Genomic DNA, 18,870 nt, shown 5'->3' with positions numbered 1-18,870 from the left:
CTATTGTAATCAGCAGTTCTGTATTTTGTATCAGTGTTCATATTTGATGTATATCATTGTCTGTATCATTATGTATCCCTTGTTTGTTTTCTTACATTGTACAGCGCCACGGAATATGTTGGCGCTGGATAGTGTAATGGTTAAGGGCTCTGCCTCTGACGCAGGAGACCAGGGTTCGAATCTCTGCTCTGCCTCAGTAAGCCAGCACCTATTCAGTAGGAGACCTTAGGCAAGACTCCCTAACACTGCTACTGCCTATAGAGCGCGTCCTAGTGGCTGCAGCTCTGACGCTTTGAGTCCGCCAGGAGAAAAGCGAGATATAAATGTTATTTGTCTTTAAATAATAATAATTGTAGATAATCACTTGTAGTTATTATACACGGCATTCTCCAAGTTGGACACAAGATGGCGGTACTGAGCATGAATAGACGTCTGGCACGCAAACCAGGACGTCAGATCAGCAAAAGGCAAACAAGTGGAACGCACAAGCAGGAAGTATCCAGTTTAAGAGGAAGTGGGCGGAGCTACTGAATCTAAAAACGGTAGAGTGAATGGGTAGTTTTTAATTTATCATCATTATGCAATAATAAAGAGTAAACGGGTGGGAGGCTGTGAGACATAGTTTTCTGTATTGTATATTACACAGCCAGACGCTTAATAATCACAACTGTACATTCATTCATCAGATCTCAAGACCATAATCCTGCTCACTGTGAGGCTGAAGGGTGCCAATTTCCCCGTAGAAATTAAAAGACCTTCAAATCGATATACACTGACCAGTCTGCTGAGATTGGAGATGGACCAGAGTCGTATGTCAGAGAGGATATTTCAACTCACTCTGGAGATCATCTATCAGCTTACTGGAGAGGTGAGGAGGATTCTGGGAGGGTCACATAACATCACTTTTATGTCTGTTTATAATTCACTTACTTTACTGAAGAGGTGAGGATGATTCTAGGACTGTGAGGAGGTGAAAGAAGAACTTCTACTGTTGCCACTAGGGAAGCTATATTGGGGAGGGGGGACACTAGGCACCAGGGAAGCTATATTGTGGAGGGAGGGGGAAGCACTAGGCACGAGGGAAACTATATTGGAGAGGGAAGGAGGAAGCAATAGGCATCAGGGAAGCTATATTGGGAGGGGGAGAAGCATATGCACCAGGGAAGCCATATGGGGGAGAACATTAGACACCATAGTGGAGAGAGAACCACTAGACACCAGGAAAATACAGGGGTGGGAAGGGGGACTAATGAACACCAGGGAACTGTACAGGGTAGAGAAAGAGGACCACTAGACACCAGGGAACTGAACAGGGGTGGGAGGGGCAACCGCTGGACACCAAGGAACTGTATAGGGGAAGGAGGAGGGCATGCTGCATACATAGTTGGGGCATGGCTAAGGGTGGGGCATGGCTAAGGGTGGGGCAGTGGTGGGTCTTAGTATTTTTCTTACCTGGCTCCAAAAGTTGGAAGGTATGGTCACATGAGGTCAATATTATTATTATTATTTTATTGCTATTCATAAAACACAACCTGACCAAAGAGGTGAGGAGGAATCTGGTAGTGTCATTACTTAATGATTTGATTGATCTCTTTCCTTTGCAGAAGTGTGCTGTGGTGAAAATGGCATCTGTTGACTGTTTCTTACAAAGCCTGTATCCACCTATGCCTGGAGGATGGAACAGGAGCCCGAGCCTCGATATGGACCCTCCACCTCCTTACATGACACCTGAGAGAAATGATGATAAAATTCTAGATGTTACTAAGAGGATCATGGAGCTGCTGATGGGAGAGGTGAGCAGTGCTGGGAATTATGCATATATTTAAAATGGCAGCGGTCAAATATGGACGCAGGGTGAAGCCAAAAGACGACAGACCCTTGCTCCCGCTAAAACTTGGGGTCATATTAAATCGCAACTGAGGGGAGCATGTAATTCTCTATTGGCTATTGCTGTTGGCCAATTTACCTAATTTTTTTTCTAATCTTAGCTCCGGTAATCACCGGCTCCCATATTAGTCACTGAGCACCACTATAACTGTAATTCTCACTGTTCTATGGCCGCACCCAAACGATCGGCTCAGCAATGTGCCCAAATCAGCTGATCCGGGGAATTATGGGACAATATCCGGTAACACAAGTGATGTGTCTGGAGGGTGACTGTATTCTTGTGTATATCAGATCTCTGTTATGTGTCAGGATGTCACTACTCACTTCATTTTCATGCAGGATCCTAAGCGTGGAGAAGGAACAATTCCTGATTATCAGACTCCCATGATGGAGAAGCAGTCACACATCACATCGCTGGGTATGTCATAGTTTATCTGTTAGACCTGGGGCACGCTGCACTTGTAATCACGGCAGTGCTTTGTGCAGTGATCCCTGGGGCGATCTCTGGCGTGATTTTCCAGCATTTGGAAGCACTGTACAATCTACTGCAGGTGATTGTAGAGTGCTTCTGATTTGTGTCGCTTTTTTATTATTTTGTCCAGTACACTGTTAGTTTAAAACACTGGGTTTCCCAAGGTTACTTTCCACTGGCTTCCAGTACGTAACCACGCCCCCTAGCACAAGAGGTCAAAGGCGCTTCCTTATCTCCAACTAGAGACCCACCGATGACCTCTTGTGCTAGGTGGGGGGGGGGGGGGCCTACACGACCAAAGCTGGGCCTCGGCAGACCTGGCAAGTAGATAAAACCTTAGCTGCCAGAAGGTAGAGGACACTGGACACGATGACAACAGTGAAATATATCTACACTGCTCTGCAAGAGGGAAGGGTGGAGAAGTGGCCCCCATAGCCCTGGGGCTGAAGGGATATAGTTTAAGTCCTTGATGCAATGCCAGTTCCCATCGAGCTACAGTACAGTGGTGGCTAAATGAAAGATCGGGTTGTAGAGATGGTTCATGAGATGCAAAAAATTCTTAGTTGCTGCAATTTTCTTTTTGCAAATTGTAGATTATAATAGGGACACTGGACTATGAGATGATGGATTAGCTTGTGAGCTCCTCTGAAGGACAGTTAGTGATATGTCTACGGACTCTGTAGCTCTGTGGAAGATGTCAGGGCTATAGAACGTGCTATGCAATAATGATAGTAATAAGGGAATATTAAGAAGGAAGCTCTAATTCTTATATATTCCTGTTGTATAGATTTGTTTGAAGGAACCAAGATCAACCTGGCAGACAATACAGTGAAGGAAGAAATGGAGCACTTTGTAGAAAAGGTCTTGGACAGGGTTGATACCACAGAGAATGACTACACGATAGCCACCATTAAAGAGGAATCAGTCTCCAGTGGAGAAGACCTCTTGGATGAACCCTGTTGGACTGATGGAACTCAGAATCCTTCATCACCAGACAAGAGACACAAGGAGGTTGAAAGTGTAAATATTTCTTACTGTGAAAGAACTACATGGCGTTCTAATGGTCCACAGGAGCCGGGCAAGGATGCCCTTGAGACAGACTATTTATCTTTTGGTATAAAAGAGCAATCACTCTCAAAATATGCAGGAGTTCTTTTGGAGCAAAGTATGCAGGTAGACTCAAGATTCCTTCAGGCTGGACATAGTAGCCTAGAAGAAAGAACCGGAAATTATATTATTACACGTGAAGATAAAAATAAGAACCTGGCCCAACCAGCCACCCCATCCCAGCGACCATCACAGAGCCTGCAGACAATGACCTTTAGTCATGGTGGACTCAACATTCAGCAGGTGGATTCAACATTTCTTCAGACTGGAGGCAGTATCCTAGAAAAAAACACTGGAAATTCTATTATTACACATGAAGATATAAACAAAAACCTGGACCAGTTAGCCACCCCATCTCAGAGCCTGCAGAAAATGACTTTTAGTCATGATGAAGGCAAGAATACCTTCTCCAGCAGCCCTGAATTCCTCAGACACCAGCTGTATGATGGTCCTCATTCTCTGGCCTGCTTGGAGTGTGGGAAATCTTTCGGCATGAAGGAACAACTGGTAAAACATCAACAGCTCCACAGGAAGCCAAAACTGTACACATGCCCGAATTCGTTTTCCTGCAAAGACTGCGGAAAAAGCTTCACCCGTAAGTCAACACTTGCCAAACACGTCAAGTCTCACTCTGGGGAAAAGCCGTACTCCTGTTCCACTTGTGGGAAGAGCTTCAACAGTAGGCGCAGCCTCGTTCTCCACCAACAGACTCACACAGGGGAGAAACCCTTCATGTGCTCTGAATGTGGCAATTGCTTTGCCCAGAAGATGGGGCTTATGAAACACCAGCGCGTTCACACCGGAGAGAAACCATTTTCCTGTGCTGAATGTGGTAAATGTTTTACACAGAAGCATTCACTCGTCATACACCAGAGGACTCACTCCGGGGAGAAGCCTTACTCCTGCCCCGACTGTGGGAGGCGTTTTTCACGCAGTGCACTCCTCACTACGCACCAGAGGATCCATTCGGGCGAGAAGCCTTATACATGTTCAGCGTGTGGGAAATCCTTCCGCCACAACTCAACATTCATCATCCACCAGCGATCTCATACTGGGGAGAGACCTTATTCCTGTTCAGTGTGTGGGAAATGCTATGTCCGCAGCTCCCTTCTCCTGCTACATCAGAGAGTCCATCTGAATATAATAAACAATTAAAGAGTACTTAAATTATAAATTACAGTTTGCTTTAAACCTAATATGTTGCCAAGATATATAAAATCACACATGATAAAGTGTGATTTTCTCAACCCCATGGTCCGTATTCCACATATAGTCTTGAAATCACCGCGCCCAGTGTGATATTGGGTCCTGGCCTTTTTTTTTTCTTTTCTAAACCATAGGTGCAAAGGATGCTGGGAGATTGATGACATAACTTTACCCCTCATGTCCTTGTGATCTAATCTAGGCAGACAAACTGACATCTGAAATAAGAATTATAGCAAACATACATAAGACAGCTGCAGCAGTTTTCCTGTCTCTTCTCTCTCCAAAGGCGCGTACACACGCCGGATTCCAGCACACGACTGGTCATCGGACCCGCCCGCTGAGCGGATCTGTCAAAACCAGCCTTATCAGCCTACCGATAAGACTGTACACACAGGGCAACTGTCGTTAGAACAGCCTCCCCGCAGGCAGGTCTGACGACCCGTCGTTTGAATAAATCAGGCGTGTGTATGTGCCTCTACTACACACTGTGAAAAGAGAAGTAATTTGATCCAGGCAGGCAGAGAGCAGGGGAGGGAGGGGCAGGGGAGGGAAACCTGGCTGAAGAGGAGGGCACAGCTTCAGGAGAAATAAGGAAGTACTACTTAGATATAAATGTGAGTGTTCTATCCACTATGACGTACCAGATGTAAACTTTATATGGTCATCGAACTGTACACAGTGCATAGACTACATATATGTATTGCCATTCAGACCTTTTTTTGGCTGGAGGTGGTCTTTAACATACACAAGGCAAGATCTTTTATTCATCGGTAGTTAATTTTAAATTTTGTAAAGGTTGCTGTGACTGTACTTCTGTGGTTAAAAGCTCTCAAACTTGGGTCCAGATTAGTATATTTGCATTATTTCTTTGACATCTTTTTAAGATCCAGACTTCCTCTGTAAGGTCCCGTTCACACAGGAAAGCAAAAAGCGTTTGCGATTTTGCATTGCAGTATTCTGCTATTTTTCAGCAGTTGCTTTTTGCGATTCTCATTTCCGTGAATGAGAATCGCGACACAATTGCCAGGAAAATGCTATATATGTAGAATGTTTGCGATGTCTGAAGATTGCAAATGTGCTACATGTAGCATTTTCCTAGCCATTGCGTCGCAATTCTCATTCACTGAAAAATCGCAGAATACCGCAATGCAAAATCGGGATTGCTGCAGTGTGAGTAATCCCTCAGGGCCCTTTACCATTTACAGCGAATGCAATGCTGAATCGCAAATCGCTAGACATTTTTAAATCGCTAGGGTTGCCACTTTAACATAGGGATTGCTGTAGGTATTTTCCACTACTGCGATTCAATTTTTACAAAAGTGCAATCGTGCCTCAGAGCGATTTTTACCATGATTTTGCAATGCAAGTGAATTGCATATGCAAAATCGCGAACACGTAAAAAAAATGTCGCAATCGCTAGCATTTAGCAATTGCGATTGCTAGTTGAAAAGGGCCCTTAGGATTACTCATGCAGCAGTGCTTTGCTGATCGCCGGTGGTCAGCAAAGCGTGAAATTCAGGCAAAAATCACCCGAGTGTGAACTAATCCTTACACTTTTCTTAACCACTTTACCCCCATGCGTACGCATTTCTCCGTCCCTTTTTCCATCCTTTCAACACCAGGGATGGAGAAATGCATACTTTCCGTGCTCCCGCTCGCTCTAGCGCGCGCTCCCGCTCGTAAACACGCCGCCGGCCGCTCGCCCGGAGATCAATGAACGGGAAAATCCATTCCCGTTTGTTGATCTAAGCCCCGCAATGATCTGCTGCTTCTCCGATAAGCAGCGCGATCATTGTGAAAAAAAAAAACGTTCCCAGCCTCCTAGTACTTCCTGCAAGCGTCCGGAAGGTCGCAATAAACAAAAGTTACTGTTGCCATCTTGTGGCCAAATAGTAAAACTACACCCTAAAGCATTTTTCACATACAAATAAATTAGTTTTACACAAAAAATTAACTCCTTACCTCCCACACTCCCCATTTTTTTTTTTTGTAATTATAAAAAAAAATTACAATTAAAAAAAAATACATAAATAGTTACCTTAGGGACTGAACTTTTTAAATATTTATGTCAAGAGGGTATAACACTGTTTCTTTATAAACTATGGGCTTGTAAAAACAAATTTAGAATAAAATAATTCTTGGCATAATGTCCCACCTAAAGAAAGCCTAATTGGTGGTGAAAAAAACAAGATATAGTTCATTTCATTGTGATAAGTAATGATAAAGTTATAGACGAATGAATGGAAGGAGCGCTGAAAGGTGAAAATTGCTCTGGTGGTCAAGGGGTAAAACCCCCCCAGTGGTGAAGTGGTTAAAATAATAGTAATAGCCAGTGCTGGATCAGTGCTACACAGGAAGATGGGGAAGCCTCATTAGAATCCAGAGGTAGGGTTGCTCAAATCCGGATCCGGGAGACATCCGGATAGTACTATCCGGAGATCTCCCAGTAAACCTGTGCGGGCTGGGTGGGGGGGGGGGGGGGGGATGTCAATCTTACCTATCTGACGTCTTCTTCGTCCGTCCCTCGGTGCCTCCCACAATGCGCTCCAAGCGGCGGTCACGTGATTACAAACACTTCCTCCCTCCAAGTTGAAGGAGGAAGTGTATGTAATCACGTGGAGCGCATCGTGGGAGACGCCAAGGGACGGACAAAGATGTCAGACAGGTACGATTGACCCCCCCCCTGCCCAGGTTTACTGGGAGATATCTGGATAGCAACTATCCGGATGTCTCCCGGATCCGGATTTGAGCAACCCTGTCCAGAGGCTTCCCCCTCCTGAGGTAAGCGAAGGGGATCTTCTTTTTCTTACAGTGTCTCTTTAACCTAGAGCTAAAATCAGTAATGCAAATATACTGTCTAAATACTTAAAGCATACATGAGCTGAAATGTGACATAATGAAATAAACATAGGTACACATACCTGTTCTACCAAGAAATTATCTGAAGTCCCCGTTTTCCTGCACAGTAAATGTTAAAAAAAAAAGTTATGTTGTCTATGCAAATAGACAACATTTTCTAGCAAGTTGAATTTAGCTCCATGTCCTGAAAAATAATCAGAAGGCAAAACACTTTTATCTGGCTGAGGAGACACTGCTGATATGAAACGTTCACAAGGTCATTGCTTTTGTAGGTTTTGCAGTGGGATTAAGCAGATTTCACATTAGGCTGTCAAGGTTCTTGTTTAGAATTCAGTTTTAAAAATTCAAAGCTTATACGGAAAAAAAAAAGAGAGAATTCGTTTTATTTTACTTAAGTTTTATTTACCATTAGTACCAAACAAAATTATCTTAAAAGTTTATTTTCAGTTCAAGTATGCTTTAAAGTGAACCCGAGCTGAGAGTGACATAGAGGCTGACATTTTTTTTTTTCTTTTAAACAATACCGATACTAAGTGTGTCTACATCTAAAATGAGGTGCACTGTATCCATGTGACCCACAATAATTCTTGTACAGTATTTTGTAAAAGCAGCAATGTAGCAGCCATAGTGTGGAGCAACCAAGAACAGTCATCGGCAAAGCTCAATCACTACCCCTGGCTCCTGCCAATAGGTGTTTGTCTACCAAGCTCATATTACACCAATGAGAAGAAAATGAAAAGAGAAACAAAGAGAAAAAGAAACACACACACACACCTCTCTCGATTCACAAAGCGGTGCTAACCCAATAAAAGACTTTAGGCGTGATAACCATTGCACCACGCTGGTGAAAAGCCAGTTTAGGTGTGATAAGTTTAGATAAAGTCTAAAGTCCCGCGCGCAAAGCAGCGCCATTAAACTCTATGCGAAGTGCAAAACTTTTGATCAGCTGTGCACTGCAGTGCTAAACCAGTTGGTGCTATAGTTATCACACCTAAACTTATTACGCCTAAACTGAGTTTAGGCGTGATAAGGGGCTTTTCACCAGGGTGCTAACTGTTAGCACCGCTTTGTGAATCAAGCCTATGGCCAGCACACAAGCATAAAAAGAGTAATCAACTCCCGCTAACCATTTTCCTTTCTTATTTGGACCAAACTGTCATTTTTATTTTGGGACAGTTCCTACTTAGGTACTGTAAGTCATCTTATGTAATGGAAGGCCCTTATTTACTATCGCGGCCCACATTCCACCGAGGGAAGGGGGTACAAGCTGCAGCGTGGTAAGTGAACAGGACACTACTTCAGTCCTACTTCAAAGGAACAAAAATAAACCCAATCAGATGTTTGATCTCTTTGCACCACTTATTTGAGTTTTATGCTCCGTCTCTATTGCCTGATGAAGCGGGCGATGCTTGCAAAACGCGTTGCACTTGCACTTTCTGGAGTATATAAATACATTTTTGTTGTTTTGAATATACACAACACTCGTGTGTGTCTGCTTGGGGGAGGTAAGTCCACCTCTGCCTCCACTCCTTTTAAACATTTTAGAATATTTTATCCTTTTGGTGCCTCTGTCTGCTTATACAGTTCCTGAGTCCACCCTTGGTGGAGGGGTGTTGCCCCTTATTTCCTGTCTACAGAGAGTGACTTCTTAATCCTCAGTGGGGGCAGGTCTTATCTCCTCACCTGCTGATATAGTGGGTACCTCGACGGTAACCCATGTTTGTGAGTATAAATTGATACTTATCATATCCATATACCAGTAAATACTACACTATATTAGGCTCTCTGTGTCTCTAGTCTGCATCATACTACACTGCATTACCCACCCCTGTTAGTTTGGATGCAGATGCTTATCTTCTCTATGGACAATAAGGTGGAGGGACTTTCCTTTAGAAAGAGTCATGAACCACAGGAAGGGAGAACAGCAAGCTGTGGGAGACAACGTTTTTGTATGCTGTGATGTAAAATATGGTTTTCAACACTTTTAATTATGTACAAAGTGTAGCCTCATCTTGCAGAAATCTGTGTTCAGCAAACTAAGTTTAAATATGGGGATTATCAGACCTTCTAAACCTAAGTAATCAAAATTTAAAAAACTCTAGGGAACCACACCTCCCAGGTCAGCAGTGTTTTAGGATGGAAAATATACCTCCTCATTCTTGCAGTTGATTCCAACTCTTTGTGACCACATGTACTTCTGCACACCAGATGTGTGCATCAATCACTGCTTCTGTCAGCTGTTGCATAGGCATGTGTATAGCTTCACATATGCTGTCTATCCATTTATTTATTTATTGTATTTATAAAGCGCCAACATATTACGCAGCGCTGGACAATAAATAGGGATACATACAATATTTAGGGGTGACATACAGCAAAATGACAATACCTGAATACAAGAAAGACCAGATCACACAGCACAGTATGAGCACAAGGTAATGCTTAGTCACTGGAGGGGAGCATGGAGATTAGGCAAGTTAGGTTCACTCAGATGCCTAGCATGGGTTCACAGTAATGGAGGTGCATGATCAGGTAGGACACAAAAGGAGGAGGACCCTGCCCAAAGGCTTACAATCTAGAGGGAGAGGTAAGGACACGGAAGGTAGGGGACCAGAGTTCAGCTGTGGGTTTAGAGCACTTGTGAGGGGGGTAGTAGGCCAGAGTGAAAACATGAGTTTTGAGGGCTTTCTTGAAGATGTTGGAGGGGGCTGCCCTAATGGGTGGAGGTAGGGAGTTCCATAGTGTTGGAGCAGCTCTTGAGAAGTCCTGGAGGCGTGCATGGGACTGGGTGATTGGGGGGGGGGCGGTTAGGCGAAGTTCATTGGAAGAGCGGAGTGAGCGGCTAGGGTGTACCTCTGAGTAAGATTGGAAATGTAGGTTGGACAGGTTTTGTGGACAGATTTGTAGGTCAGACACAGTATCTTAAATCTGATTCTGGACTGGATAGGAAGCCAGTGGAGGGATTCAAGGAGGGGATCCGCTGTGGTGGAGCGATGGGAGGAGTGGATAATTCTGGCTGCCGCATTCATGATGGACTGCAGTGGGGCTGTTCGGGTCATAGGGAGACCAGACAGCAGGGCATTGCAGTAGTCAAGGCGGGAAATGAAATCAATGTTAGCCTCTGTCATCCTCTTCTTCTTTTACCCTCAGTTTTTCCAAGCATCAATGATTTCTCCAAACAATCCAGTCTTCTCAATATTGGACCGAAAGCATTTGAGTTTTAATAGTAGTATCAACCCCTCTATTGAACACTCTACCCTTATTTTTTTTAAGTATTGACTGGTTAGATCCTCTGGCAGTCCTGGGATCTCTCTCAGTAGCTTTTTCCACACCACAGTTCAAAAGCATTAAATTTTCTATGCATGACCTTACTTATAGTCCAACTTTCAGAGCCATATGCTACTACTGAGAAGACCATAGCTTTAGCTATCTTGATCTTTGTTGGTAAGGCGACATCTCTATCCTTTAGTATCTTCTCCAAACTTGCCATAGTTTTCCTTCCAAGTAACAAGTGTCTCTTAATCTCATAGCTGCAGTCACCATCTGTAGAGATCTTCAATACCAGAAAGAAGAAATCTGTAAGTGTGCGTTTGCCAAATAGTTCAGCCTCCAGTCTGCCGCTTGCCAGTGCAAGTCAGGTGCAATTTAAACACAGCTGAATTGCAGCGGCAGTGGCATACCTAGGGCATTTGACACCCGGTGCTGGTTTTTATAAGACACCTTGAGTGTCAGTCCCCCGGGGCGCCACGCCCCCCCTCTGCACCCAATGGTAGGGACGCCACTGCAGCGATTCTAACACCATGCGTGGTAAGCATTGACACGTGGTGGTGTTACAAGGCGGCAGAGAACGCTACATGTCGAGTCTGAACGCGGCTCTGGCCATGCTCAGATCTCACTCTGGGGGAGGGGGGGCAGGGCTTCTGCAGGGTCGGACTGGAACACCAAGAGCTCATTAAGATCACGAGAAGAGAAATAAAATCTGGCACTGTAGCTTTAATAAAAACTTGCAGGTGTACATCATCAAAAATAAAGTCCATTATTAGTGCTGTATCATACAAGGCATAAGAACATGCTGTGTACTTCAGGAAGCTGTAATAATTACAGAAAACGAAAAAAACCACAGAGACACCGGGAGCCCTCGTGGTGTATTATCGTTGGACAATTGGTCTAAAAATACGAGTAATAATACTCACAAGTGTGGGTTGCTATGGAGGCAACCTACTCAAACAGGCATGTGGGGAAAGCCCGTCCCCACTCGGTCTTTTAGGTCGTTGGTCGCAACTCCTTCAGAAAAAAATCCCATTCACTCCGAAGTCGTTGTGAAAACTGGAAATCCCACCCCGTGGGATATTGGATAATGAAGTCAAGGAGGTAGGAGGCGCCCGTGATGAATATATCAAATACACTAAACGTTTTTGTTAGAATAATAAGATTTAGCCTACCTTATGAGAGAAGACTTCACTTCACTGGGCGCCCAGGCTCTGCATACCAGTATCTAAGCACTCTAATTTGACCTGAGGAAGTGGTTTGTACCGCGAAACGCGTTGTCCGAAGTGCTATTCTTTAATAAAACAACTTGATCCCCTTATTGAGTGAAGTCTTCTCTCATAAGGTAGGCTAAATCTTATTATTCTCACAAAAACGTTTAGTGTATTTGATATATACATAACGGGCGCCTCCTACCTCCTTGACTTCATTATGCTGTGTACTTATCATTGCAGCCCTGCTGGGATGGAGCAGATGGCTGTGGGCTCCAGAGGGTGCACGGCCTTATGACCGTTTCGCAATGGTGCGAACCTAGCTTCTTCAGAGGCCTGTGTGACGGGAATTTGCCCAGCTCCCTGGTGGCCCAGTCCAAGCCTTGCTTTCTGTAGAGCGCAGGTACCTTTTGTCAGTTGCCCTTGTGAAAGGGCCCTTACAGCTTCTACTTTTTCTCCATCTATTTGCAGATGTTTTATTGGAAAAGATGACATGACTTTAGTTTATAATATCAGTATCATATTCATATAACAAAATAGGGTAAAATTGATTGTTCATTGAACACTGGAAAAGTGGGTTTGGCCATCGGGGATGACTCAGAAAGCATGACTCCCCCTGGCTCAACTCAAAGCTTTCTATGACTGGCTGGAGAACTGGACTAACAGAGATGCACTGGAGGAAAACGAGGGACCTGAGTGGCTACCAGGGGCTGAAAGTTAAGAAAAACTGAACTCCTTTCATTAAAGGGATACTGTAGGGGGGTCGGGGGAAAATGAGCTGAACTTACCCAGGGCTTCTAATGGTCCCCCGCAGACATCCTGTGCCCGCGCAGCCACTCACCGATGCTCCGGCCCCGCCTCCGGTTCACTTCTGGAATTTCTGACTTTAAAGTCAGAAAACCACTGCGCCTGCGTTGCCGTGTCCTCGCTCCTGCTGATGTCACCAGGAGTGTACTGCGCAGTCACAGACCATACTGGGCCTGCGCTGTGCGCTCTTGATGACATCAGCGGGATGGAGGACACGGCAACGCAGGCGCAGTGGTTTTCTGACTTTAAAGTCAGAAATTCCAGAAGTGAACCGGAGGCGGGGCCGGAGCATCGGTGAGCGGCTGCACCAACACAGGATGTCTGCGGGGGACCGTTAGAAGCCCCGGGTAAGTTCAGCTCATTTTCCCCCGACCCCCTTACAGTATCCCTTTAAGGTTTACTTTAACCTGCCTGGCATTCTGATTCCCACGGCCCTGCAGCCGCGGGAACGTTTTTTGTAAAAAAAATTTTTTTATCATGTAGCTAGCCTAGTGTTAGCTACATGATTCCCCCCTCCCTGCGGCGTCCCGCCCTGCCCCCCGATCGGCCCCGGCGCAAAGACCCGCCTGGAAATCCGGTTCTGAACGGGATTTCCTTGAGAGCTTCCCCGTCGCCATGGCGACGAACGTCGTGACGTCACAGGGAGTCCCGATCCACCCCTCAGCGCTGCCTGGCACTGATTGGCCAGTGTGAGAAAACGCGGAGAAGCCGCCGCCAAAACTCAAGGCGAGGCGGCTGACTCCGCGTTCAGCATGGCAGCTGGCGTGCAGTCGGAGCGCGGAGAAACCGCCGCATGCTCTGACAACAGGGCGGCGGTTTCCGCGTCCAAAGCGGCAAGTTACACGCATAGGCCTGCGCCTCTCAGGAATGCGGAGAAAACGCTGCACGCTCAGACAAAGGTGCGGCGGATTCCGCATCTAAAACAGCAGAAACATTACAACACATGACTGGTGTGGCTGGGACTGATAGTCCACACTGGTTTAGGAGGTCGCGCGCGCGCAGAGAGGCAGGGCCTTTATGGCAGTCAGAAGAGGGTCAGCTGACCAAACCAGTCAGCTGACATTTGCTGCAACTATCATTGGTTCAGCACTTAGGGGTGGCGCTGGAGAGCGCCAGGGTATATATACTGGGTGCTGGTCATTTATCTGGTGTCTGGCGTTGCGATCACTACGTGGTAGCACTCAGACCTCGTCAGTATCTGTGTTTATTAGACAGTTTCGTAGGTGTTGATGATCACGGAGCTCACACCTTAGCCTAGGAATTCTGTTATAATTTGTATTGTTATCTAGACCAGTTTCCAAGGTGTTGACGGCCAAGGAACTCACACCTTAGTCTAGGAATTCTGTACCATCTGTATTATTTGTTATTCTCTAGTCCAGTTCCTGGAGTGTGAGAATCTTGGAGCTCACACTCAAGTCTAGGCATTGTTGATTATCTGTTATGACCTTCTGCCTTCCTGACCATTCTTTTGATCTCTGATTCTGTACCGTTGTCTCTCTGATACCTTGTTGCCAATCTCTGCTAGTACCAGGATTCTGCTTCTGTCTCCTGTCTCTGTACTGTGTCTGTCCGTGTGGTTAGGACCTGGCCTGTCCGACCTTGAGAACTATCTCTCCTGTTAGGAGATAGTTCGCAGATCTGTTAGTGACACTGTTCATTGGTGTCACTCATGTTCTGTCCTTCCCACTATTCTCAGCCTGGCTCCGCCCCTTGGGGAGCATCAGGCCTGTGGAAGGAATCTGATCCAGAGCTGTTGCTCTTACTGTCTAGCACCTATCCTATAGGTGCTTTCCTCAAAATATACTGTTGCACCAAACACGCTCATCTCTCAGGTGTCCAGAGGTTAGAGGATATATCGGATTATCGGTGATACTGCAGATCATCAATAATCGGGTATATTCTGCATTCTCGGTGATACTGCAGATCACCGGTAATCAGACCCTCTCTGTGTTACACCGATCATTACAGCCAGGCAGCGCACGGGGGAAGGGGGGGGGCTGCATTGCGGCAGGTAGCAGCGGATCTGCGGCGATCAGGTAGGACGCGCAGCAAGCAAAGTGCTTGCTGAGTGTTTAAAAAAAAAAATTATTCAAATCGGCCCAGCGGGGCCTGAGCGGTGACCTCCGGTGTCTCCTAGCCTAGCTCGTCCAGAACGCAAGGGAGGAGGGACTCAGAGCTAAAAAATTAAAAAGATTTATATATACAGGATATTCTCAAAAAATTAGCATATTGTGATAAAGTTAATTATTTTCTGTAATGTACTGATACACAAACTTTCATATATTTTAGATTCATTACACACAACTGAAGTATTTCAAGCCTTTTATTGTTTTAATATTGATGATTTTGGCATACAGCTCATGAAAACCCAAAATTCCTATCTCAAAAAATTAGCATATTTCATCCGACCAATAAAAGAAAAGTGTTTTTGAAACAAAAAAAGTCAACCTTCAAATAATTATGTTCAGTTATGCACTCAATACTTGGTCGGGAATCCTTTTGCAGAAATGGCTGCTTCAATGCGGCATGGCATGGAGGCAATCAGCCTGTGGCACTGCTCAGGTGTTATGGAGGCCCAGGATGCTTCGATAGCGGCCTTAAGCTCATCCAGAGTGTTGGGTCTTGCGTCTCTCAACTTTCTCTTCACAATATCCCACAGATTCTCTATGGGGTTCAGGTCAGGAGAGTTGGCAGGCCAATTGAGCACAGTAATACCATGGTCAGTAAACCATTTACCAGTGGTTTTGGCACTGTGAGCAGGTGCCAGGTCGTGCTGAAAAATGAAATCTTCATCTCCATAAAGCTTTTAGCGGCTATCTCTCTTACGTTAGACTGGCTCCGACTGACGGAAGTGTAGGGACCCGGTTTTTGAAGCTGGGGGCAGCGGAGGACAGCGGCGTGAGAGTGATCCGAGCAGATGGGGTTGGAGGAAGCCCCAAGTATGTATACATTTTTAATTTTTCAACTCTGGTACAATTTAAGGATTAAACTCATGGTGAGCTGCTGATCAGTGTGGGTCATATTTCTGCTATAAATTTTGCAGTGGAATAGATCTGTGTGTTTATGGTAACGTGTGTGTGAGACTAATGTAAGGTACACTAACCTCCATTTTAAAAGGGAGGATACTCATTGGATCAATGGGGAGCCCCAGTGGTACAAGCCCATTTCCTCAATCCAAATAAAGTGCTGCTAATGTACTGCCAAAGTACTTGGGATGCCCGAGTACTTTGGCAGTTCATTAGAAGCACTTTACTTGGCCTGAAGAAGTGGGCTTGTACCCACAAGATGTGTTGCCTGTGCAAATGAAATCAATTTTATTTCAGCTCAGTGGTGCCATTGGAGTGGTAAGCCACCTCCACTTTTTCTATTTTATCCTGTTTTTAACAAAGTTTAATTTCACCCTAGGCACCTCTTCACCCTTGTTGTGTCCTAAAAAATAGATTAACTAACTGTGGTGTGCACAATACTCATTGAAGCATCAGTCCTGCTAGGGTTAGTCAGATGGGCTCTCAGCCATTGTCATACCAACAATATGTATTTGTAGTATCACCGGTATACTGCAATGAAATAACAGGACTTCTAAACTAGAATCTCTTTATATAAAAATGTTATTGTTATAGATATACAAAAAAATATACAAAAATTACATAGAACAGGGTTACAGTCAGCATTCAAATAATAATGAAAAAAATAAATAAAAAATCAAGCAACATTATTAAAACAAGTCTGAAGGGGAAAAAAAAGATGAAGATACTCAGCTATGGAGAGTGAAGGCTCTGGGTCCTATAGATCCTTCCCGTTCTCCTCATGGTGCCCACATTCCAAAGCTGGCTCCCCTGTTAGCAGTCTCCGACCAACCGAGACTGCTGTCCTCCGTCACTTCCGCTGCTGAGGGACTCTTCGCGAGCCCGAGTGCTCCCAAAGACAGCCGCTCAGTACGGAGCGGCCGTCTTTGGGAGCACTTAGGAGAAAAGTCTTTAATCAATCGGTCGGAAACTGCTAACAGGGATCCAGGGCTGGAACGCGGGCACCGTGAGGAGAACGGGAAGGCGCTATAGGACCCAGAGCCTTCCCTCTCCATAGCCGAGTACCTTTTTTTAAATTATTTTCCCTTCAGACTTGTTTTAACCTCTAGCCGACCGCGTCACTCCGATGGGCATGGCCGTGGCAGCAGCCCCAGGACCGCCTAACGCCGATTGGCGTAAAGTCCTGGGGCTCTGTTTAGCAGGAGATCGCGCGCAGCGCGCATCTCCTGTTTGGTGGGCGGAGCAGAGCTCCACCTTCAGTCTCCGAGAGGCAACAAGACTGTTACACGGCGAAACCGCTGTGTATTTACATGTACAGCGCTGCGATCAGCAGCAGCGCTGTACTGGGGACAGCCGTGTGACACGGCTGTCCCCCTCGGGGACAAGAGAGTGATCGGCTGTCATAGGCAGAAGCCTATGATAGCCGATCGCCAGGATTGGCCGGCTGGGGGGAGGGAGGGGTTTTAGTAAAAAAAAAATAAATAAAAAAAAAAGAATAATAAAGTAAATATTTGTTTAAACAAAATGTGGGGGGGGGGGGGGGGGGAGGGGTGATCAGACCCCACCAATAGAGAGCTCTGTTGGTGGGGGGAAATCACTCGTGTGCTGTGTTGTGCGGCCCTGCAGCTTTGTTTTAAAGCTGCAGTGGCCAATTAAGTAAAAAATAGCCTGGTCACTAGGGGGGTTTAACACCACGGTCCTCAAGAGGTTAAAAGGAAACATCCAAGCTAAAAAAAAATAAAAATCCACTTACCTGGGGCTTCCTCCAGCCCCTGGCAGTTGTTCTGTGCCCTCGCCACAGCTCCCAGTGTCCTTTGCTGCAGAAGCCGACCTCGCCAGGTCGGCTTCCGGGTCAGCTTCTTCTGCGCTTCATGGTGCGGGTCATGTGGTCTGGCCGACGTCATCAGGATTGTACTGCGCAGGCTCAGTAGTTCTGTGCCTGTGCAGTATAATCCGTCGGCCGGACCACTTGACCCGCGCAGGGTAGCGCAGAAGAAGCCGACCCAAAACCCGACCTGGCGAGGTCGGCTTCTGCAGCGGGGAAGACCAGGAGCCACCGGAGCAGCAGTGAGGGCACAGAATGATTGCCAGCGGCTGGAGGAAGCCCCAGGTAAGTGGAGTTTGTTTTGTTTTTTTTGCTTGGACCTTCACTTTAAGTATTGCACATCTGAATTTCATGAGCAAAGTTCATTCCATCCTGTCTCCAGCCAACTAAGATGCAGCACCAGACCTGTTCTGCTACAAGGCTTATTTATATACTAAGTCCTAGCTGGGATTTTCCCCAAACACCCTTAATCTACATGTGATTCATGTGAATCTAAAAGTGAATTTACACATCCAATTTTTTTTTTTTGGGGGGGGGGGGGGGGGGAGTTAATCACCAAACACTTTTACGACCGGTCATGTGTGTAGGTAATGTGGAATTGAACAGAGGCGCCAAAAGGATCAAAGTAGCTAAAACTTAAAAAAAAATAAAAAATGTGGGCAAGGCAGTGGTGGACTTACGGTACCTCCTCCAAGCAGACACAAAAACAGGTTGATATATCAACAAGCAAATTTATATATACACTCCAAAGGGTCAAAGCAACGCATTTCGCAGGCAGGCAACAGAGGCATACAGCAACATTTTTTTTTATGACTCAGCTTAGCGCTTCTCACAGAGACGCTAGGCTGAGTCATAGAAACTGCTGTATGCTCCATCCACTATTGCCTGATGAAGCGGGGCCACACCAGCAAAGCGCGTTGCTCTGACCCTTTTGAGTGTATATATAAATTTGCTTGCTGATATATCAACCTGTTTTTATGTCTGTTTGGAAGAGGTAAGTCCACCACTGCCTCACCCCATTTTTTTTTTAAGTTTAAGCTACTTTTATCCTTTTGGCGCCTCTGTTTCCAGATCTACAGAGAGCGACTTCTTAATCCTGAGTGGGGACAGGTCTAATCTCCCCCCCTGCATCTACAGTGGTTGCCTTAGTGGTAATCCATGTTTGTGAGTATAACTTCACATACTTTCCTCTCATCACCCCCA

The 18,870-nt window shown here is 45.6% G+C and overlaps 1 protein-coding gene across 1 annotated transcript in view; it reads left to right on the top strand.

Annotated features, from left to right (window-relative positions):
• The first annotated feature begins 504 nt into the window (after window positions 1-504).
• Window positions 505-18,870, top strand: part of LOC137536838 (zinc finger protein 271-like) — a 57,267-nt gene continuing 38,901 nt past the window's right edge. The window contains exons 1-4 of the mRNA XM_068259028.1: window positions 505-868; window positions 1,605-1,793; window positions 2,227-2,305; window positions 3,147-4,618. Of these exons, the coding sequence (XP_068115129.1) occupies window positions 797-868; window positions 1,605-1,793; window positions 2,227-2,305; window positions 3,147-4,618 (1,812 nt within the window). The 5' untranslated portion in view covers window positions 505-796. The remainder of the gene's footprint in view (window positions 869-1,604; window positions 1,794-2,226; window positions 2,306-3,146; window positions 4,619-18,870) is intronic.

This window comes from Hyperolius riggenbachi, chromosome 10, assembly GCF_040937935.1.
Source record: "Hyperolius riggenbachi isolate aHypRig1 chromosome 10, aHypRig1.pri, whole genome shotgun sequence".
NCBI classification, from domain to species: domain Eukaryota; kingdom Metazoa; phylum Chordata; class Amphibia; order Anura; family Hyperoliidae; genus Hyperolius; species Hyperolius riggenbachi.
The sequence above is the reverse complement of the archived record's forward strand: the minus strand, read 5'-3'. Positions and strand labels throughout refer to the sequence as shown.